The sequence below is a fragment of the Artemia sp. Qi Xiang Cuo genome, chromosome 14 (assembly GCF_049724085.1).
Source record: "Artemia sp. Qi Xiang Cuo chromosome 14, ASM4972408v1, whole genome shotgun sequence".
Lineage (NCBI taxonomy): Eukaryota > Metazoa > Arthropoda > Branchiopoda > Anostraca > Artemiidae > Artemia > Artemia sp. Qi Xiang Cuo.
Window position 1 is genome coordinate 9,672,037 of NC_142807.1, and position 24,372 is coordinate 9,696,408.

At 36.1% G+C, this 24,372-nt stretch overlaps 1 protein-coding gene across 1 annotated transcript in view; it reads left to right on the top strand.

The window, feature by feature from the left end:
- The window catches only part of LOC148944104 (alpha-galactosidase MYORG-like), a 54,487-nt gene extending 33,994 nt beyond the window's left edge, over positions 1 to 20,493 (top strand). The window contains exons 5-7 of the mRNA XM_089099676.1: positions 1,182 to 1,837; positions 15,974 to 16,130; positions 20,239 to 20,493. Of these exons, the coding sequence (XP_088955802.1) occupies positions 1,182 to 1,837; positions 15,974 to 16,130; positions 20,239 to 20,429 (1,004 nt within the window). The 3' untranslated portion in view covers positions 20,430 to 20,493. The remainder of the gene's footprint in view (positions 1 to 1,181; positions 1,838 to 15,973; positions 16,131 to 20,238) is intronic.
- Positions 20,494 to 24,372: the final 3,879 nt, after the last annotated feature.

Consider the following 24,372-nt stretch of genomic DNA (forward strand, 5'->3'; position numbering starts at 1 on the left):
AGGACCAATCTATGTCTTTGTCTTTGAGGTTTTACTCCCAAGCTAAAGAGTGTTGGGGGGGGAGGAGGTTTGTTTTAAATTTGGGTTGAATAAAGAGGACTTGAAGAATTTGTTGTTGGTAAGAGGGGATAGTTTTAGATTTTACTTTTGGATTTAAGGGAGAGAAGGAAAGTTTTGGGAAAGTTTAGGCTGGTGACTGTCCCCTTTTTTTGCCCTATGTGTGGATGTGTGAATTAGAATTTATTTGATTTTGTAGCCAAGTGTAAAAAGCTGTCTAAATTGCAGAATGAATGTTTTGGACGAGGATTTGGGAGTAAATGCTGGTTAATAGAGTGGAAGGAGAGGAACGCATGTGCTATTAAACAGTTGTGTAAATTTCTTCGTTTAGGGATAAAACTTAAGGAATCATGTTTGATGGGATAGCTTGTTACGATTTTTAGGAATTGAATTTTATTATAATTGATGTTTGCTGGTTAAAATGTTTAGCCTTGGTGTGTTTCATTTTTTAGTCTTTTAGTTTTTTTCTTTTTTTTTGATTCATACTATCTAAAGGTATACTTTGTTCCTAAGCTTTGTTTGTAGACTGTATTCTGTATTGCTATGGCCCGCAGACTATTTGCAATAAATCTTATCTCATATCGTAAAACCTTTTTCAAACCTCTTATATACCGTAACTTCTCTTAAATTGCCACAGCTGAAACATTTCATTCTTAATTGGCCTTGTTATCAAGAATCATTTGTTTAGTCATAATTAGGCTAATTAGCCCTGGTTTTAGTTCCGATTATTTAAAAAATAGAGAAGCCTTTGATATATTATTCTTCGTATTTAATTTTGTTCATGTGTTAGGACTTAAAATGGTTTACTTCCTTCTGACTACGTCAACACACGATCGAATAATATATCTGACAATTTTTAATTCTTAACTATGCTAATAACTGTCCTAATATAGAGAAACTTTTGTCGGTTGCCTTAATAGTTTGGACTAGCGGCTCATTTATGCATTATACTTTTTCTTTTTTGTCCTCCAACAATATTTCTTATGCACAAGTGTTTTGTTTTCTTATATTTCGACCAACCTATATTGTTGGTTTTTGTTTATATGTTTTCTACTTGACAATTAGAACTCGTAGATTGGTTCAGTCTATTCTTTTTGCTCTATTAATTAACATTTTTTTTTCAGGCATGGTCGCTACGCTTAAAAGCCAGGGCTTTCGTGTAACACTTTGGATACATCCTTTTATCAATGAAAACTGTTACTCATTCGAGGAAGCGAGACCATACCTTGTCAAAGACAAAAACAACAATACTGCCATAACCTCTTGGTGGCAAGGAAAAAGGGCCGGTATTGTTGACTTTACAAATCCAGAAGCCCGTGATTGGTGGGAAGAACGAATAAGGCGACTTCAGACCGTGTATGACATTGATTCATTCAAGTTTGATGCTGGAGAAACTAATTGGCTTCCTGAAAATGGAACTTATCCCTTAACACCTGACTCTGTAGAACCAAACGTATTTAGTACAGCATATATTCAAGCAGTTGCTAGGTTCGGTGGAATGGCGGAAGTCCGAACAGGATGGAAGAATCAAGCAGAGCCAATATTTTTCAGAATGTTGGACAAATATTCAACCTGGGATTACAATCTAGGTTTAAAAACACTTATTCCATCTCTGCTTCAATTTAGTATTACTGGATATCCTTTTGTTTTACCTGATATGATTGGAGGAAATGGGTATTTAATTCAACCAGACAAACAACTTTTCATTAGGTGGCTTCAGGCAAACACATTCATGCCTACTATTCAGTACTCATATGTTCCTTGGAATTACGATAACGAGGTGAGCTCTTTGCATAGTTTACTTTCAAAGATAGTAAAAGATATTGTGATATCATGGCAAAAACTGATGGTGCACGCCTGAAATTCTCATGATTTTACAAGAGATTTAAATAATCTAATAGTGCTTAATCTTAATGTGGAGGATTTCATTAAGAAAAAGCCCGGTAAGTAATGCATTATAGTATATGATTGGGATCGCCCCCTAGTCAATACCTCAATCTTTACGTAATTCTTTTTTAGTGCTTTCATAAGAGCTATTTATTCTAAATAACGAACTTGTGATTGAAGGGTCATTTTTAAGGAGTTGGAACAAAATTCGAACTTTAGCTTAAAGAGCGAGTATTGACTAGTAGGCGAACCCTAATATACGTATTAAAAATACATGAATATAGAAGTTCGTTACGTAGGTAATTCGTAAGTTACGTATATTTATTATCAATATTTATTAGTAATAATTATAGTTACGTATATTTATTATTAATATTTATTAGTAATAAAAACGCTCGTAAATAAAATTAAACAACTTTCGAGAAAGCCATTTAGCCAAAAAAAAAATGTAAAATGAATATGCTAATTTCATTTTAATTATTCATGTACGGTGAGCCAAAATCAAAACCTGTATTAATTTAAAAACGTTCAGAAATTAAATGAAAAAACAAGTTTTTTTTTTGTAACTGAACAGTCTATAGCGGTGGGTTATTTTTAATGCATAAGTACCAAAAACCCTTATTAGTTGTTTAAATGTGCCTCTGCAAATGGTTCAGCTAAACAGAGGTTACTAAAGCAGCTCTTCTTGTAGTAAATTAAATTTTAAAAATCTAGTTTTTTTTAACTGATAGTAAGGAGCGACATTAAAACTTAAAACGAAAAGAATTTATTCCGTATATGAAAGGGGCTGTCCCCTCCTCAACTCCTCACTCTTTGCACTCTATTTTTTAAAATAATAAAAAACATTAGCGGAAAGAGCGAGGCGTTGAGGAGGGGACAGTCCCTTTCATATACGAAAAAAGCAAGTTTTTTTTAACTGATAGTAAGGAGCGACATTAAAGCTTAAAACGAACAGAAATTATTCCGTGTATGAAAGAGGCTGACCCCTCCTCAACTCCTCACTCTCTACGCTAAAGTTTGACTCTTTCTCGCAACTATATTTTTTTAAAGAATAAAAACATTAGCGTAAAGAGCGAGGCGTTGAGGAGGGGACAGCCCCTTTCATATACAAAAAAATCAAGTTTTTTTTTAACTGATAGGAAGGAGCGACATTAAAACTTAAAATGAACAGAAATTATTCCGTATATGAAAGAGGCTGTCCCCTCCTCAACTCCTCACTCTTTACGCTAAAGTTTGACTCTTTGTGACAACTCTATTTCTTAAATTAATAAAAACATTAGCGTAAAGAGCGAGGCGTTGAGGAGGGGACAGCCCATTTCATATACGGAATAATTTCAGTTCGTTTTAAGTTTCAATGTTGCTCCTTACTATCAGTTAAAAAAACTTTTTTTTTAATTTAATTTACTAAAAGAAGAGCTGCTTTAGTAACCTCTTTTTAGCTAAACCATTTGCAGAGGCATATTTAAACAACTAATAAGGGTTTTTGGTACTTATGCATTATAAATAACCCACCGCTATAATTTTTTATTTAATTTCTGAACGTTTTTAAATTAATACAGGTTTTGATTTTGGCTCACCGTACATGAATAATTAAAACGCAATTTGCCTATTCAGTTTAATTTTTTTTGTTAAATGGCTTTCTTGAAAGTTGTTTAATTTTATTTATGAACGTTCCTATTAATAATGAATATGCATAACTTCCGATATTAATTTAAAGAATGGCCTTCTATTTTCGAATAGTTTTATTATGTATATTAGGGAGGTTCTCCTACTAGTCAATAGCTCGCTCTTTAAGCTAAAGTTTGAATTTTGTTCCAATTCCTTAAAAATGACCCCTCAATCACAAAGGTAGTTATTTAGAATAAATAGCTCTTATGAAAGTACAAAAAAAAAATTCTGTAAAGATTGTGGTATTGACTAGGGGGCGATCCCAATCATATACGTAATAGTTTCTGTTGAATGAGCCCTCCCAAGATATTCTAGGACCATTGGGTCGATACGATCACCCTTGGAAAAAACAACAACAAAAAAAAATAAAAATAAACACGCATCCGTGATCTTTCTTCTGGCAAAAAAATACAAAATTCCACATTTTTGCAGATAGAAACCTGAAACATCTAGAATAGGGTGATTTTCATTAAGGTTCTATGACTTTTAGGGGGTGTTTTCCTTTTTTTCGAAAATAAGGCAAATTTTCTCTGGCGCGTAACTTTTGGTAAGACTAAACTTGATGAAAGTTATATATTTGAAATCAGCATAAAACCTAATTCTTTTGAAGTATCTATTGCAATCAAAATTCCTTTTTTTAGAGTTTCGGTCACTATTGAGCCAGGTCGCTCCTTACATACAGTTCGTTACAACGAACTGTTTAATTTTGTTGGCAAACAACTCGTCACAGGAAAAGAATATCGAGGTACCGTCAGCTGTTTATGACAAATTGATGGAGACAGTGTTTGGGAGGTCGGGATAAGATGACGTAGCTTTTTAAGGGGGGAGATTTACGAGACTTTCATGATGTCGATTTTGCTGACCAATACCTTATCATTGTTTAGAACGAAAAGACAGCTTAAAAATTGTGGAAATGATAACGCTGACCATATTGGAGACCAGGGTAGATTGATCGTAATGCAGAAAATGATGTCAACGATGATTACAATGTCGTTGACATTAACAGCAATAACTCTGAAGGTTACAATAATGAGGTCGACCTTGATGATGAGGGTGATGAAAATGAAGATGCTTGGTCCTTTGTATGCCTACTGGTCTTATCAGCATATAGCTGAATGTCCACTATGCTCCCTTTTCTAACAAACGAAAGCTTGAACTGGAAAGCTTGGATGGTAGAAGATAGTTCAGGGAGATACACTTTCTAAGGGATAGAAGAAGAATGATCAAAGAAACTACGCAGTTATTGGAGAAGTCAAGAGGACAGAGAAAACATTTTTTTTTATAAAGAAAAGCCTCTTTATAAAGAAAAACAAACAAAAAAACGCAGAAAGTCAATGTGAAAAAAAACCAACAAAAAACTAACGAAAAAACCCAAAAATTAAAATATTAATAAAATTCAATAAAAGCAAAAAATTATAAGAATTAAAACCAAATACCTAACAACCATAAAAGTGAGTAATTCATCAAAATCCGTGATTTGAAAAAAAAATCCAGAAGAATTATGAACTGCCATCAACGGATACTGTCGATGGTTGATTTATTCGATGGATACAGCGAATAACTTGAGTTATTCGCTAGTATCTGTCGATGGCAGTTCACAATTTTTTGATTTTTATGCAAATCACCGATATTGGTGAATGACTCACTTTTATGGTTGTTAGGTATTTGGTTTTAATTCTTATAATTTATGGCTTTTATTGAATTTTATTCACCTTTTAATTTTTTGTTTTTTTTATTGTTTTTCCTTTTTTCACATTTACTTTCCATGTTTGTTTTTTTTCTTCAGCACTTTCCTTGAATATATTTTTTTGTTTCGCACTGACGAAGAGACGTGTTTATCCTCTCGAAATATTCACTTTGTGTGTTTTTCAGTATTTTCATTTGGCCTTCAAAAATCTCGTTTTTGATCATTTTTCTACCTTCAAAGAAACTCTTAAGCTTCTTAAGCAATTAGGTAACAAAAAAATTTGTATTCAAAACTTCAAAAAGGGCTCATTTGAAACATTTGAAACATTGAAAGGGCTGTATTTGAAACTTCAAAAAGGGCTCATTCGATTGGATATTGGAGTGGCTAGTGCCCTTTTTAATAGTCGAAAGTGATTGGAGGGCAACTAGCCCCCCCCCCCCGGCCCATCATTCCCCCAAACACATCCAATCAAAATTTTGAGATAGCCATTTTGTTCAGCGTAGTTGATTTCCAGGTAGAAAATATATTTTGAGGAGGACACTCCCCCACAATCCTTGGGGCAAGGGTTTAAGTTGTGCCCTGAGGGCATATAAGAACGATGTTAGCACAATGTATTATTTATCACCTTCAAAGAAACTCTTAAGCTTCTTAAGCTATTAGGTAACAAAAAAATTTGTATTTTTTGCTGATTTTTCACCCAAGTTTCTTTTTCTTTAGTAAAGTGCTGGCTGCTACCAAAAATTGCAAGGCTGCACGTGGCGGTCTTTCCCTTAAATACTAAATTTCCAGTTTTTCGTAATAGTTAAGATATAAAAAGTGTAAGATTTCCGCTTAAGCCATTCAGATTACCTTTTCACTACAATCGGTACTTAAAACTTAACTCCACACTCTCAAGCATTTTTCTGAATTAATTAAAAAAACTTTTTCCACAAAATAAGTTTTTCAAAGAAAAGTAAAGAACTCTATTAAAAAAAAATTAGCAAAAATAAAATCAAATAATCTACGAAGCGTGAAACTATCTCAAATCAGCAATGATAAATAAATGAAACCCAAAACGAACAGAAATTACTATAAATAACCGATTCAAACTCAAAACAAGCAGAAATTAACATAAGTTGGGCTCAAAACCCCTATGCCCTCCCAAGGCCAGAACAAAATTTGCACTTTATTGAAAAAAATACAAATGAACAATTGTCAGTTTAATATACATATACTGATATTTAGTAATCAAAATGTTAGTATATTTTGATTTATTAAAGTTATAAAAGTAAAAACATTTATATTTTTTCAGTAAAGTGCAAATTATGTTCTGGCTAATTAAAGTGCAAATTAAAGTGCAAATTATGTTAAGAAGAATAAATCGTTGCCAGAGAGTGTGTTGAGCACACTCTCACACAGCAGAAATTAACATAAGTAGGGCTCAAAAACCCTGTGCCTTCCCAACGCCAGAACAAAATTTGCACTTTGCTGAAAAAAATATAAATTTTCTTACTTTTATAGCCTAGGTGGATAAAGTAGCACTAGAATTACTACTACCAGACATCATTATATGTACATTTAACTGACAATGACCAAACATTTGTATTTTTTCAGAAGAGTACAAGTCTTGTTCTGGCTCTTGGGAAGGCATTGGGGTTTTGATCCCTACTGTTAATATCTGCTCGTTTTGAGTTTGACTCGGTTATTTATTGTAATTTTTGGTCGTTTTGGATTTCATTTATTTATCATTGCTGATTTGCGGCAACTTCACGCTTCGTAGACTATTTGATTTTATTTTTTCTTATTTTTTGTTTAATGGAGTTCTTTACTTTTCTTTGAAGAACTTATTTTGTGGAAAAAGTTTTTTAAATTAATTTCTGTTTCTTTTATATTGACATAGTCTTTTCAGGAAAAGAGAAAATAACACTTTAAATCTTTTCGTTTTTTAAGACTTTATAGTTTGGTCTGCTATTTGTATGCTGGAGAAAAATCTTCAACAATTTTTAGCAGCATACACCCTTTCAAAAATCTGGACAAAATAGTGGTGTTTAATTTAGTTTAATTCAGTTTAGAAAACTTGATAGATCTTGATAAAACTTGATAAAACTTGATAGATCTTGATAAAACTTGATGAAAACACGCTTGGTAGAGCATTTGATTTTATCTTTGCTCATTTTTTGTTTAATGGTGTTCTTTACTTTTCTTTGAAAAATTATTTTGTGGAAAAAGTTTTTTTAATTAATTTCTGTTCGTTTTATATTGACAGAGTCTTTTCAGGGAAGAAGAAAATAATACTTTTTATTTTTTCGTTTTTTTAAGACTTTATAGTTTAGTCTGCTATTTGTATGCTGGAGAAAAATTTTCAGCAATTTTTAACAGCATATACCCTTTTAAAAACCTGGACACAAATAGTAGTGTTTAATTTTGTTTCATACCTCCTCTAGTTGACCTGAAATGGAAAACTTGATACCATTCGCATAGTAATCTGCTTACTTTCTTTGTATAGGTTGGATACACTAACGCTATTTGGACTTGGTTAAATTTTAAGAGCGAAAGTAGCCCCGAAAATTTGGACATAATACCCTCATTCGTTCTTGGGATACTGCTGAGATGCCTTATTGGGAATTAGCATTAACATAGTGCATTTTGATTTAATCTTAACGCAACATTTAGTTTTAAACATAAAGGCAAATGGGAGGGTGGGCGGGGGAGGGGGATTAGTTGCCGTCCAATCACTTTTGACTATTAAAAAGGGCATCAGCCCTTTCTATTTTCAATCAAATGAGCCCTTTTCGAAGTTCTTACGACAACTCCTTCGATACGAAGTGCCCTGGTCTAAACAACAACAACAGCAACAAAAAACTCATTACATTATATCCACATCGATCTTTACTATGAAAATTTCAAGCCTTCCCAATCCCTTTCGACTATTAAAAAGGGCATTAGGCCTTTCGATTTCCAATCGAATGAGCCCTTTTTGAGCTTCTACGACAACCCTTTCTATAAACACCTTATATGCCCCCTGGGCATAACTTATAACCCTTACCCTAAGGGCAGTGAAGGTGGTTGTCATCCACTAAGACATAATGTCCAGAACTTTCAACTAAGTGGAACAAAATAGCCATTTAAAAATTTTGAGTGAATGTTTTTGGGGAAATGGTGGGCATAGACAGGTTGTTAGTTGCCCTCCGATTTCTATTGACTATTAAAAAGTGCACTAGCCATTTCAGTTTTCAATCAAATGAGCCCTTTTTGAAGTTTCTGTAACGATGTGTTCAGTAAAAACCTTATATACCCCCAGGGTATAACTTACAACCCTTGCCCTGAGGGTTGTTGGGTGTTGTCATCCTCAAAGACCTAATTTCCAGAACTTAAAACTACGTTGAATAAAATGGCTATCTCAAAATTTTGATTGAATATGTTCGGGGAAAAGGTGGGCGTGAGAGGGGGTTAGTTGCCTTCCAATCACTTTCGACTATTAAAAAGGTCACTAGCCCTTTGAATTTCGAATCGAATGAGCCCTTTTTTGAAGTTTCTACGACAGCGCTTTCTATAAAAAACCTTATATGCCCCAAAGCATAACTTACAACTCTTGCCCTGAAGGCTGTGGGGGAGTGTCCTCCTCAAAAGCATATTTTCTGTCTGACAATCAACTACACCAAACAAAACTGCAATCTCAAAATTTTGATTGGATGTGTATGGGGGAATGATGGGCTTGGGGGGGCAAGTTGCCCTCCAATTACTTTCGACTATTAAAGAGGGCACTAGCCACTCCAATTTCCAATCGAGTTAGCCCTTTTCGAAGTTTCTACGACAAATCCTTCGATACGAAGTGCCCGGGTATGAAAAAAAAATAATATGTGTGCCAACAACGTTCTATGTGCCAAAATCATAGGCAGCGCAATCGCGCTGCCTATGATTTATACAACAACTTTCTATATAAACCTTATATGCCCCCAGGGCATAACTTACCACCCTTGCACTGAGGGGTTTGAGGAGGTTATCATCCTAAAAGACCTAATTTACAGAACTTTCAACTGCGTTGAACAAAATGGATATCTCAAAATTTTGATTCGATGTGTTTGGGAAAATGATGGGTGTGAGAGGGGCGTTAGTCACTATCCAATCACTTTCAACTATTAAAAAAGGCGCTAGCCTCTTCAATTTCCAATTGAATGAGCCCTTTTGAAGTTTTTACGACAAAGCTTTCAATAAGAACTTTATATGCCCCCAGGGCATAACTTACAACCCTTACCCTGAGGACTGTGGGGGGAGAGGTTTTCATCCTTAAAGACCTAATTTCCAAAGTTTTCAACTGCGTTGAATAAAATGGCTGTCTAAAAATTTCGATTGGATGTGTTTGGGGAGAAGGTGGGAAAAAGGTGGGCGTGATAGGGCGGTTAGTTGCCCTAAAATTACTCTTGACTATTAAAAAGGGTGCTAGCCCTTTGAATTTTAAATCGAATTAGCCCTTTTTCAATTTTCTACGACAAAGACTTCAATAAAAAACCTTATATGCCCCCAGGGCATAAATTATAACCCTTGCCCTGAAGACTATGGGGATAGTGTCCCGCTCAAAGGTATAATTTCCTGAACTTTGAACGTTGTGGGACAAATTGGCTATCTCAAAATTTTTATTGGATGTGTTTGGGGAAATGGTGGGCGTGGAAGGGGTGTTAGTTGCCTTCCAATCACTTTTGACTATTAAAACGGGGCACTAGCCATTTCAATTTCCAATCGAATGAGCCCTTTTTGAGGTTTCTACGACAACATGTTCTATAAAAACCTTATATACCCCCAGGGCATAACTTACAACCCTTGCCCCAAGGGTTTTGTGGGAGTGTCCTCCTCAAAAGCATGTTTTCTATGTGGAAATCAACTACGCTGAAAAAAATGGCTATCTCAAGATTTTGATTTGATGTGTTTGGGGCAATGTTGGGCTTGGAGGGGCTAGTTGCCCTCCAATCACTTTTGACTATTTAAAAGGGCACTAGCCCTGTGAATTTCCAATCGAATGAGCCTTTTTTGAAGTTTCTACGACAACGTGTTCTATAAAAACCTTATATACCCCCAGGGCATAACTTACAACCATTGCCCCGAGGGTTGTGGGGGTCATTTCAATTTGCCATTCGAATGAGCCCTTTTTGAAGTTTCTACGACAACGTGTTCTATAAAAACCTTATATACCCCCAGGGCATAACTTACAACCCTTGCCCCAAGGGTTTTGTGGGAGTGTCCTCCTCAAAAGCATGTTTTCTATCTGGAAATCAACTACGCTGAACAAAATGGCTATCTCAAGATTTTGATTGGATGTGTTTGGGGGAATCATGGGCGTGGAAGGGGTGTTAGTTGCCTTCCAATCACTTTCGACTATTAAAAAAGGCACAAGCCACTCCAATTTCCAACTGAATGAGCCCTTTTCGAAGTTTCTACGACAACTCCTTCGATACGAACTGCCCTGCTCTAAAGGAAAAAAAAAATTATAAATAATACATTTTGCTAACATCGTTCTTATATGCGCTCAGGGCACAACTTAAAACCCTTGCCCCGAGGATTGTGGGGGAGTGTCCTCCTCAAAATATATTTTCTATATGGAAATCAACTACGCTGAACAAAATGGTTATCTCAAAATTTTGATTGGATGTGTCTGGGGGCATGATGAGCGTAGGGGGGGGGCTAGTTGCCCTTCAATCAGTGTCGACTATTAAAAAGGGCACTAGCCACTCCAATATCCAATGGAATGAGCCCTTTTTGAAGTTTCTACGACAACTCCTTCGATATAAAGTGCCCGGGAATGGAGAAAAAAAAAATAATACAGTGTGCCAACATCGTTCTTTACTTAGGCAGCGCTATTGCGCATATAGTTTTTAGTTTTTTGGGCAATATCTTACAAAATTGGCTATCGACAAATTGGCTATCTCAAAATTTTTACTGGATGTGTTTGGGGAAATGGTGGGCGTGGAAGGGGTGTTAGTTGCCTTCCAATCACTTTCGACTATTAGGTAAACGGGCACTAGCCATTTCAATTTGCAATCGAATGAGCCCTTTTTGAAGTTTCTACGACAACATGTTCTATAAAAACCTTATATACCCCCAGGGCATAACTTACAACCCTTGCCCCAAGGGTTGTGTGGGAGCGTCCTCCTCAAAAGCATGTTTTCTAGGTGGAAATCAATTACGTTGAACAAAATGGCTATCTCAAGATTTTGATTTGATGTGTTTGGGGCAATGTTGGGCTTGGGGGGGGGCTAGTTGCCTTCCAATCACTTTTGACTATTAAAAAGGGCACTAGCCCTTTGAATTTCCAATCGAATGAGCCCTTTTTGAAGTTTCTACGACAACGTGTTCTATAAAAACCTTATATACCCCCAGGGCATAACTTACAACCCTTGCCCCGAGGGTTGTGGGGGAGTGTCTTCCTCAGAAGCATGTTTTCTATCTGGAAATCAACTACGCTGAACAAAATGGCTATCTCAAGATTTTGATTGGATGTGTTTGGGGGAATCATGGGCGTGGAACGGGTGTTAGTTGCCTTCCAATCACTTTCGACTATTAAAAAAGGTGGGCGTGATAGGGCGGTTAGTTGCCCTCAAATCACTTTTGACTATTAAAAAGGGTGCTAGCCGTTTGAATTTTAAATTGAATGAGCCCTTTTTCAAGTTTCTACGACAAAGATTTCAATAAAAACAGTATATGCCCCCATGAGATAAATTATAACCATGGATCTGGAGACTGTGGGAGGAGTTTCCTGTTCAAATGTATGATTTCATGAATTTTGTACGTTGTGGGACAGATGGACTATCTAAAAATTTTTATCGGATGTGTTTGGGGAACTGGTAGTTGTGGAAGGGTGTTACTTTACCTCAATCATTTTTAACTATTAGGTACAAGAGAACTAGCCATTTCCATTTCCAATCGAATGAGCCCTTTTGAAGTTTCTACGACAACGTGTTCTATAAAAACCTTATATACCCCCAGGGCATAACTTACAACCCTTGCCCCAAGGGTTTTGTGGGAGTGTCCTCCTCAAAAGCATGTTTTCTATGTGGAAATCAAGTACGATGAAAAAAATGGCTATCTCGAGATTTTGTTTTGATGTGTTTGGGGCAATGTTGGGCTTGGAGGGGGCTAGTTGCCCTCCAATCACTTTTGACTATTAAAAAGGTCACTAGCCCTTTGAATTTCCAATCGAATGAGCCTTTTTTGAAGTTTCTACGACAACATGTTCTATAAAAACCTTATATACTCCCAGGGCATAACTTACAACCCTTGCCCCGAGGATTGTGGGGGAGTGTCCTCCTCAGAAGCATGTTTTCTATCTGGAAATCAACTACGCTGAACAAAATGGCTATCTCAAGATTTTGATTGGATGTGTTTGGGGGAATCATGGGCGTGGAAGGGGTGTTAGTTGCCTTCCAATCACTTTCGACTATTAAAAAGGGCACAAGCCACTCCAATTTCCAACTGAATGAGCCCTTTTCGAAGTTTCTACGACAACTTCTTCGATACGAACTGCCCTGCTCTAAAGGAAAAAAAAAATGATAAATAATACATTGTGCTAACATCGTTCTTATATACCCTCAGGGCACAACTTAAAACCCTTGCCCCGAGGATTGTGGGGGAGTTTCCTCCTCAAAATATATTTTCTATATGGAAATCAACTACGCTGAACAAAATGGTTATCTCAAAATTTTGATTGGATGTGTTTGGGGGAATGATGGGCGTGGGGGGGGGAGCGAGGTGCCCTCCAATCACTGTCGACTATTAAAAAGGGCACTAGCCACTCCAATATCCAATCGAATGAGCCCTTTTTGAAGTTTCTACGACAACTCCTTCGATATAAAGTGCCCGGGAATGGAGAAAAAAATAATACAGTGTGCCAACATCGTTCTTTACTTAGGCAGCGCTATTGCGCATATAGTTTTTAGTTTTTTGGGCAATATCTTATATATATATATTATTATATATATATATATATATATATATATATATATATATATATATATATATATATATATATATATATATATATATATATATATATATATATATATATATATATATATATATATATATATATATATATATATATATATATAAAATGGCTCATAAGTTAACATGGTATTCACGTGATGGTAAGACAGCAAACCTTATTGATTATGTTATAGTAAACCGAAGACTGGCAGGATCAATACAAGATACTAGGGTATATAGGAGTGCCGTTGTTGATGTTAAAAGTAAAAATCACCATCTAGTAGTGTCAAGGGTAAATTTAAAGCTAAAACATCAAAAGGGTGACTACCTCCCGGTACACTATGATGTTGGTAGGCCCCAGGGTGAAACATTAAGAGAAACTTTCCAGGAACAGTTGAATACTAAACTTAAGAGCTTAAGAATTGATAATGCGAAAGGTGGTTCGAATAATTTTTGAAGAGCAATCTGTGAAGTTACCGAAGGCGCCATAAGAAAGAAAGAAAGAAGTCCTACTAAGAATATGAGTAAAAAAGCCGTATTTGAAATTGTTAGGAGAAAAGACTTGAACAAGAATCATCCGAGTAATAGATTGTATGAAAACAAAAGAAATGTGAAGAAAGTGGAGAAAGCATTAAAATATGAACTATGGAGGTGTGAAGTGGAGGCCATGGATAAAATTGCCGAGGATCTGGAAGATGCAGCTAGACGGCATAATAGTAAAATATTGTACTGGCACGTTAACAAATTGAGAGGGAGTAGTCAATCCGGACTTGTCCCAGTTAAAGATAGGAATGGGGTCACAATTAGCGATAAGGAAAAATTAAAGAGAGATGGGCCGAACATTTTGAGAATTTGCTAAACCGAGATAGAGTTGCAGGAAAAAATATAGAGGAAGATGAAAGAGTTTGTGATACCTTGGATGTGAAGGAAGATTTGTTTTGTGAGGAGGAATTAATTAACAGTACTAAAAGGATTAAAAACTAATAAGGCTCCAGGTGCTGATAGGGTTGTAAATGAGTTTCTTAAAAATGGTGGCTCTGAGGTTAGAAATAAGTTACCGAAGATTATAATTGTGATTTTTGAAAAAGGGAAGTACCTAATGATTTTAGGTAAACCTTAATTAAGCCACTTTATAAGAAAGGTGATAAAAGTGAATGTGGTAATTATCGAGGCATTAGTCTGGTCTCTGTAGGTAAAAAATTACTTAGTAATATGATGCTTTTTTGCCTGAGAGATGCTGCAGACAAAGTTTTAAGAGAAAAACACTGTGGCTTTAGAAAAGGTAGATGATGTGTCGATCACACTTTCACTCTTAGCCTAATAATTGAGAAGGGCCTTAGTTTTCAAACACCTTTGGTCCTCAGTTTTATAGATTATGAGCAAGGATTCTGTTGATAGAAGAGCTTTAGTAAAGGTTTTATCCTTGTATGGTATACCAGACAAATACATTAAAGTTATTAGTGCTATCTACGAGAATAACACTGCTGCGGTTAAGGAAAGCAATGTGGTTAACAGCTGGTTTTGTATTAAATCAGAAGTTAAGCAGGGTTGTGTTCTATCTCCCTTTATATGGCTTATTTTGATGGACTTTGTTTTAAGGAGCACAGGAAAGGTAGTGGGAGACCACGGAATCAAATGTGGAGGAAAAACTCTCCTCGATTTGGAGTATGCTGAGGATTCATGCATCCTAGGTGAAAGTGCGAACAAAATCAATAAGGTGTTAGAGGTTTTGAATGTTCATGCTGTTAGAGCAGGTTTGAAAATTAATGTTAGGAAGACTAAGTCACTAAGGCTAGGAATAAGTGAAGATGAAAAGGTGAAGTTGGGTCATGAAAAGATTGATCAGGTGGGCAGCTTCACTTACCTGGGTAGTATTATCAGTAAAAATGGTGGGAGCAGTGAAGATGTTAAATATAGAATAGCCAAGGTTCAGGGTCTTTTTTCACAGTTAAAAAACGTCTGGAAGAATAGTAAGATAAATCTGCAAACCAACATTATACTATTAGAAGCTGCACTGTTGACAATGGTCAAATATGGCTTTGAAGCATGGGTGCTCGGAAATGTGGATAAAGATCTGCTAGATATTTTCCAGAGAAATTACTTAAGGACTGTTCTGGGTACCAGGCTGACTGACCGTATTTCAAACAATGGGCTATACGAAAAGTGTGGTTTGATACCACTTTCTAGGGCTATAATGAGGGAAAGGTTGGGGTGGCTGGGGCACGTTGTGCGGATGAGGGATGGCAGATTGCCAAGGATTGTCCTTTTCGGCCAGCCATCTGGGGCTAAACGGAGAGCGGGTCGTCCCCGTCTGGGGTGGGAGGACGTCATAAAGAAGGATTTAAAGGAAATGGGAACTTCGTGGGCGGGTGTAAAAGGAGGCTTTGAATAGATTGGGGTGGAGGAGGAGCGTGCGTAGCTGTGTTGGTCTCAGGCGGCTTGGTGCTGCGGTGAGTTGTTAGTAGTAGTAGTAGTATATATATATATATATATATATATATATATATATATATATATATATATATATATATATATATATATATATATATATATATATATATATATATATATATATATATATATATATATATGTAACATCTTCAACAAGTAAATGTATATTTTGGTCCTGTTTTTCGGAGGAAATCAGTTGTCTTTATGATTTTCGATTTTTTTTTTTGCCTTTGAATATCACCCATATTAACTTGCATATTATATTTATAGACTATTGGAATCTGTCGTCATTTTACAGCTCTTCACAGCCAGTACGGAGACTATATTGTCAGCCTAGCCCAAGAAGCAAGTACGACTGGGCTACCCATAAATAGACCAATTTGGTGGATTGATCCGCTAGATACTGAGGCTCAGAAAATTGAAGACGGTAAGCAAGGGTTGCGGAGTCCAAACCATTAGTTTATTACCTGAATAGATACCATATAATGTCGAAAAAGTATTTTAAAAAAAGCAGGTAAACAGTCACCTGGTATTACGGAAAAATGCTGCCAATGCATGGTAGCGACGAAAAAGCAGACGTTGTAAGTTTTTGCTGGTGCATGGAAGAAAAAGCGGAAGAAGAAGAGCAAAAGACAGGGTGTCGGTGATTTATTAAAAATTGATACGTCACACACAGCCTGCGTCCGAATATCTCTACTTCACCTCCTAATTGGGTTCTTTTGTTTTGAGCTGTAAAACTGATGAAAGATCAATTTCATTAAAGCTAATTTCAGGTTTGGTTTTTGAATTTTATCTGCTTTAAAAAACATTATTCCAATCCGACAGCCCTTGAATTTGAGCAGTCGTTCTTAAGGAATCAGGACAAAAGTCAAACTTTGGCGTAAAGAGCGGAAGGTTGAGAAGGGGGCAAAACTCCAGATATACCAAATAATTTTTGCTTGTTTTAAGTTTTTATTTCGCTCTTTACTTTTCTTTGAGAAAACTTTTTTTTTACATTTTGGAGAGTGCCTCTTACACATGTTGACTTGCATTGCATGGTTTTCATGAAGATAGTACTGCTTCTTGGGGAAGTTTAATTTCATTTTTCTAAAATTATGCAAACTTTAAAGTGCCAACAACCTTTTGTGACTAATTTTTAAATTAATACATTTTGTTTACTCAGAATCAGCATACATGATAAACTTTGTTTATGCATATGGTGTAGTCGAAATTTTTTTAGAGTTTTGGCTTCTATTGGCATGAGTTGTTCTTTTGCTACAGTTGGTTACTACAAACTGCACGACACAAGACTTTCTTAAATGTTAAGGAGGACTTCTACTCCCTATTTCAACTTCCATTGTGTACATCTCAGTTGAATATTCGTGAGACAAAGCTTCCAGAATGACACTTAGGTTGGAAAAAAAAACACCCTCTCAATTATTTATTTGGTGGGTGGGGATTGGAATATCAAAATTATTTTTAGGGTTACCAAATTCCAAGGTTTTAAGAGGAATTCTTCAAAAAACCTATTTTATAGATGTGTTTCTCATGGACGCAAGTAAATGGGTGACGGCTCCCGAGCAAGAAGAAGACATTAAAGTTACGAACAGCATATAAACAGGAAATGAGAAATATTACCATCTAAACTCGGGGAAATCAAAGCTCCTGGTAGAATTCCCCCCCCCCCTTCCACCACAAGAAATCTCTTGGTGATGCTCAAGATGTTCTGTCCTCAACCTTTTTCCACCTCTTGGCCAGTAGCCATATAAATGTAATTTTTTTTTCTGCATAGAAAAAGATTTTAACAACGGGCTACTGGGCTTCTTATTACCCCCCAGTACCAATACTAAAGGTGTAGACCAATTATTACTCCCGGTAATCAATAGGGATTAGAAATAAACTTCTAAGAGCCAACACCCCACCCCCTAGCCTTCTCATTGCTCATTCTGGATTCTTCTGAAGGCTCACTGAGAGTTAGGATCTTTGGGCATAAAAGCATATTTTTTTACATTTTATGTACAAGCCCTTCGTCTACAAAAAGATCCACAAGCCCTCCTCCATAATGGCTGATGCGCAATTACACAACGCTGCAATCTTATCAAGCCTAAAATGAATAAACTTAGTTAAATGAAACTTTAAAAGGAACGTTTATTTAAACCGTTTACTTTGTTAGAGTGCGTGCATCCTTAGAAAGGAATGCGCCAGCATTATGCATTACTATCTCTACGCATCTTATGCATTATGCATCTACTATCTTATCATCTTATCTTATCTTATCATCTATCTTATCATCATTATGCATCTACTATCTTATCATCTACTATCATTATGCACCTACTATCAGCATTATGCATATACTATCTCTGAAACTGGAAAGCTCTATGTTTTTTGAAAAATTTAAATATATATGCTACCTCGAAATTTTACTCTATTGCTTTATGGCCGCCTTTGACCTAAAATTGTAGTTTGTCACAAAATAGCAGAAGCTGCTGCTTTTTTCGCCACAGTCTTTTCTGGTAATTAAAAAGGTCAATAAACTATTAAATTTTCTTTCTAATGATCCTTCTTCTGATATTCTAAAACCATTGGTTCATTATGATCACCTTTAGGAAAAAAAAAACGCGTATCCCTAACTATCCTTCGTGGAAAAAATACAGAATTTCTCTTTTTCTTAGATTAGGGCTTGAAACCTATGAATACAGTTCTTTTACGCTGAATTCAATGTCGTAATTCCTATAAAAACACTCGTCCTTTTCGGGTTTCTTTTCCCCATTTTTTGAAAATTTGGAACATTTTCTCAGGCTCGTAAATTTTGAATTTTAAACTTAATGAATTCTATATGTTTCAAATCACAATAAAATGCCTATTCTTTAGTGCACATATTAGTATGAAAACTACTTTCTTTACAGTTTTCGTTTATATTCCCTTTAATACACAAGGTCTCTTTGAAGACCCAGGATCAAACATGTCCCTTTTCCCAATAAGAAAGGCTATATATAAACAATGGGCAACATGCATAGCTTCCAGCCCTTACCCCAGGGACTGTGGAGGGTTATGTTATCCCTGAAGGCATAGTTATTCAACCTTTAGACTAATTTGATCAATGTGGCAGTTTCAGAGTTTTGATTGGATGTCTTTTGTGACAGGGTAGCTAAAACAAAAGGGATGTGAGGGGTGATGGTTGCCCTCCGGTCGTTTTTAAACATCGCCCTGAACATGCCCTGAAAGTTTCAACTTAATTTCTGCAGCTGTTCTTTAAATATTGTAAACACGCCTTTTTGATATACAGGATACACATAGTGTCTTTTGATTTAGTTTAACATACCCATCAGCATTCCTTGAAGTTCTGCTTTAATATTCAAAGCCTTTTCGGAAACCCCCAGAGTTAATCATTTTCCCTTTTTCCAACGATAATCCTGCATGTAAAACAATGGTTGCATAGTTTATCGCAATCATTGCCCCGGTGATGTGGGGGTTAGGGCCTCCCCAGAGGCATAGTTATTAGTTATTAGACCTTTTGACTATTTTGAACAAAATAGTCAAAATCAAAAGTTACGATCACTGATCTCTCAAGTTACGATCACTGTTGAGTGGAGGGGGCATCTAAATAGGGCAAGAGGAAGGGGAGATTCTTGTCCTCTTATCATTCTTAAAAATCCCTCTCAACATACCCTAAAAGTTTCAGTTTAATGCCCTCAGCCGTTCCTTAGATATTTCTGATGCACCCTGTTGACCACCAACATTCACATAGTTTGTTTAATTTTGTTTGATATTCCTCTCAACATTTTCTTATGGATTCATCTTGATAGCTAAAGCCTTCTCGGAAACCCAGGATCAAAAGTATCCCTTTTTCCGAATTAAAAAACCTTATATGTAAGGAATGGACGACTAACATAACTGAAATCTTTACCCTAGATATTCTGGGGGGCTATTTAAACTTTAGATTTATAGCTATTTGACCTTTGGGCAGTTTTGAACAAAATGTATAACTCGAAGTTCTGATAGTATATTTTTTTGGGGAAAAGGGTGTAGAAGTAGGTGCGTAACTTTTTATGGGGCAGGGAGGCAAATGCCTCTCCCAGAACTCAGTTTCCCCCACCCCCGAGGCCCCAGTTTTTCCCCTCCTCCAGCTGAAATTTAGTTTCTTCAAAAATCATGTCAAAACTAAGATAAGTCTGCATAATTCAAGCATCCACAGAAACGGGTCAGTTTCTTGAGTTATCTTTACCTTCATATGTTACTATATGGCTCATTTTTACCTTTCCCTGTTACTTTTACTTGATTTGGAAAAATTTGCTCCTACTTTACACCCCCCAGGATTTTGACTTAATTAAGCCATTGTGTGGAAGGGAGATGGTTGCCCTGTGATCACCCTTGACTCTTAAAAAGGGCACTAGAAGTTTTATTTTCTAATCGAATGAGCCCATTCTGAAGATAATACGACCACCCCTTCCGTATGAAGTGGCTCTGGGGGGAAAAATATAATACATTGAAGCCTAATGACTCTTTATTTTAGACAACGCTAGAGCGTTGCCCCTGACAATTTTTTTTTTCAGAATTTCTTCTTGGTGACCTGATTCTTGCTGCGCCTGTTTTAGAAGAAGACGCAATATCAAGAGACATTTATCTTCCTGTTGGGCAATGGAGAGACGAAACAAACCCAGCTCATCCCGTGTATGATGGTCCGATTTGGCTTCGTGACTATCCTGCACCCTTAGATACTCTACCTTACTTTCAGAAACTGTAATTATTTTGTGATGGAGAACTAATAAATTATGGGATGTAGAAGTTTGTACATTCCAAAATGATAAGGATTTTTTTGGTATTTAAGGCATGAAAATCATAGCTATAGTGACCTGCAGGTGTGGGTCACATGGTAGAAATGCCACTCCGGAAGAATATCGCCAAATACAAGCAGAAAGTTTCGTTGTCCTTCTTGGAAATTTATGCCCTTGATGAATTTTGAAGCCCTTGGCCATTGCTCTTCCCTTTTTTCGAATAAATGGCGAAGAAGCCTTATGAAACACCTCTTCATCAAGTTTGAACGTGTAATGTCGTGGTCTATAGTATAGTAGTCTATAATATAATCTATAGTATATAGTCTATAGTATAGTATAGTAGTCTATAGCAGCCAAGTCACAAGACTTGGCTGCTGTTATGTGGTTGAGTTTGTTTGAATAAACACAGGGTCCTATAAATACTAATGAACAGAGATTTTGTTTTTAAGTGAATAAGCATTTACATTAGATTTTGTTTTCTTTATTTTCTCTAACACTATTTTACTGATAATTGCTAATTTTACATTTATCTAATATTATTCAATTTGTAAACTTTAAAAATAGGTTTTTCTTAGTTAAAACCAATAATTAAAATTCTAAGTATATGTCAAAAGGTTCATTTCCTAGTTAAAATCCCATTTCCTTCATAACTAAATTAATTCTGAATATTTGCTGTAATTCATGGAAGTTGACAGATTAAGGTGGAACAGTTCTGTCAAAAGCCCGGATGTGTATCTGCATATTTTGCTGAATATAAGTTACCAATTTAGATTATTTGAGTCAGTTCGAATTCTGTATCTGTCCTCGCCATATGTACAGTCACGGTATTAGATGTATAAATAAACATTTTATAGTCTAAACATAAACTATGTGATGGTTAGAGACTCTAGACATCCTCCACCGGTAGAAACCAGATAATAGGCCAACGCTACCATAAGACTCCACAGAGAAGTCACACTTTACAGAGTAGTAGACAATTCACAGAGAGATAAACACAGAAAGTTTACAAAGTGGTGCAGCGGTTTTTGCCGGATAGGATTGCAGTTAACATATTCTTTTGAGGCCCGTCACCTACAGTGTCGTCGTTCCAGCTTTAGTTCCACATTCCAGTTCAGATCTAGTTCAGTTCCAGTTCAGTTCAAGCTTCAGTTCCAGGTTCCAGTTCAGTTCCAGGTTCCAGTTCAGCTCCAGGTTCCAGGTCAGTTCCAGCTTCAGTTCCAGGTTCCCGCTTCAATTTAAGGTTCCCGCTCCAGATTCCAGTTTCTGAAAAAAAAAGTGAAGAACGTCGAAGGACAATTTACGAAAGTAAGTCATGCATTTTCAGTTCGCACCCGAGTAGGATATCTGTTAGGAGTGTTTAATAACGATTTTTCCTTGTTTTTACAGCGTTGACTTAATTAATTTGTTTTACTAATATTTTTTTTCTAGTTTAAAATGAGCGCAATTCCAATTTTAGATCCTTCAGATCCTGAATTTGACAAAGATATTGCTTCATCCTTTTTCAAAGAATTTCTCCTGTCCAGTGAATCAGTATAAAAACTAGCTACATCCTCATTTTGACATCAATTCCCAACACCGTTTATACTGCAATAACATACTAATCTCTATAATCATCTTACTCTACTTATGTCAATAATTGTTTCAATACTCTCTATAATAAGCTATCCTCAAACTAAGTCCCCATCTCGAAAAACTGGTTGTTCTACAGCGTTTTTATTATATTGTACTCTTTGAGATTTTCTCTGTTTTCCTATCATGAGCCAGTTTTATTGCCGAATCTACTAGGACACTTGGCAAGACTATTTTAGCTGTTCTAGGGATCCCTTTGTTCTTGCCAACGCCTCCTAGCGGATAACAATAAAGAACACCTTCCTTCAGAAACAGACCGTCAAAAATTTTCAACAGTCAAGACACAAAATTGTTATCTGTCATTCCTACTGGCACGGAACTCTTTTCCGCCCTGTCGACGTCTTGCACGGAACTCTTGTCCGCCCTGTCGACTATTTTTTCCTCTGGCACGGAACTCTTTTCCACCCTGTCGACGTCTGGCACGCTCTTTTCCGCCCTGTCGACTATTTTCCATGGTAAGAAACCTGTAGGGTTTTTGAGGTTCGGTGATCCACCGCCTACCTCTCTCTTCGCCCATGGGAGCTCAGACCTTCCTTTCCCAGGATCCTCTGAACCCGTTCACCGCTCAGACCTTCCTTTCTCAGGATCCTCTGAACCCGTTAACCGCTGGTCAGTTGGTCGACCGTCGTCCGCCCCTTCACCAGCCTAATCTCTCGACACAACGCCTCATTACGTTGGTTACTAATAATAAATTTCTCGTCTCTCTTGATAATACACCTTTCTAGTTCAGTGCCTTATAAAAAATTGTCAGTTTCTCGTCATAATTTTTTTTATCCTAAAATTTCTGCTTTAATTCCTAATATGATCCCTACCTCCTGCACTAAAAAAAATCTACCTATCCCCCTGGTCACGTTTTACGTCAGGCCAGTTCTGACGGAGTCCTTCCTTCTGTCCTGTCCAACAAAACTCAGTATCTACGGTTGCTGAAAAAATTCCTGCTTTTCTTCACCAATTGCGTTTTCAATAGTTTTAAAACGCTACGCTTCATAATCAGAATCATGATCATTATGGTATTCTGATACATATCTTTTAATATTTAGTCTCGACCCTTCAATAAAACAATCCAAGCCTATACTATCAGAAAAACCTACTAATCCGCCATACCCAGATCGATATGATTTTGTGGCAATCTCCACCCTCTTATAAAACTGATACACTGTTTCATTGGATGATTGCCTCAATTCAGCTAAATCTTTGATTTTCTTTCCAGCTGTCTTTCCTGGTAAATATGCCTGCGTCATTTCCTTTTCAAGTTCCTCTAAATTTATAATATTGGAGGAATCTCTATCCTCAAAAAAATTAAGTAATGGCCCTGTTACTCTAAGCGGTACTGCATCTAGAACCGAATAATTTGAAAAAAAAATGAATTCAAGCTTTGGTAACAGAAAGGTAAATGAAAATCTCTTTGTATTTCTGTTGAAGATTATTATTTTTGTTCTGTTATGCGTTCTGTTCAAATTTAAATTCTTTTAAAAGATATTTTGACGCTGTGCAAATTTTCATATTAGGTGTAGCTATGCGAATTTTATGCGAACTTAGCATGACAATATAAAGTGAAATGAAAGTGCCAATTGGGAAAATATTTTCTTGTGTCTTGTTGATTCAGTTTTAGTGTCAGCATTTTATTTTATGTTCTTTGATAAGTGTAGCTTTGTTTGAGGATAGAAAATCGTTTGTTTTTTTTTTTGGAAAAAAAAAGATTTTGAAAACCCCGGGAAAATCTGTAAACTTTGGAAATAGGTTTTTCTTAGTTAAAACCAATAACTGAAATCCTAAGTATAAGTCGTAAGGTTCATTTCCTACTTAAAATCCCATTTGCTTGATAAGTAAATTAATTCTGAATATTTTCTGTAATTCATGGAACTTGACAGGTTAGGGTGGAACAGTTCTGTCAAATGCCCGGATGTGTATCTGCATATTGTGCTTAATATAAGTTACCAATTTAGATTATTTGAGTCAGTTCGAATTCTGTATCTGTCCTCGCCATAGGTACATTCACTGTATTAGATGTATGAATAAACATTTTATACTCTAAACACAAACTATGTGATAGTTAAAGACTCTAGAAATCATCCACCTGTAGAACTGAAATAATAGGCCAACGCTACCATAAGACTCCACAGAGAAGCCACACTTTGCAGAGAAGTAGACAATTCACAGAGAAATAAACACAGAAAGTTTACAAATTCATAGGAAAGAGTAGCTGTTACCTGAAATTTTTTCCTGTCAAATATGTCTTTAGAAAGGCTAATATATTGCATAATAGGACGTTGAGAATAACAT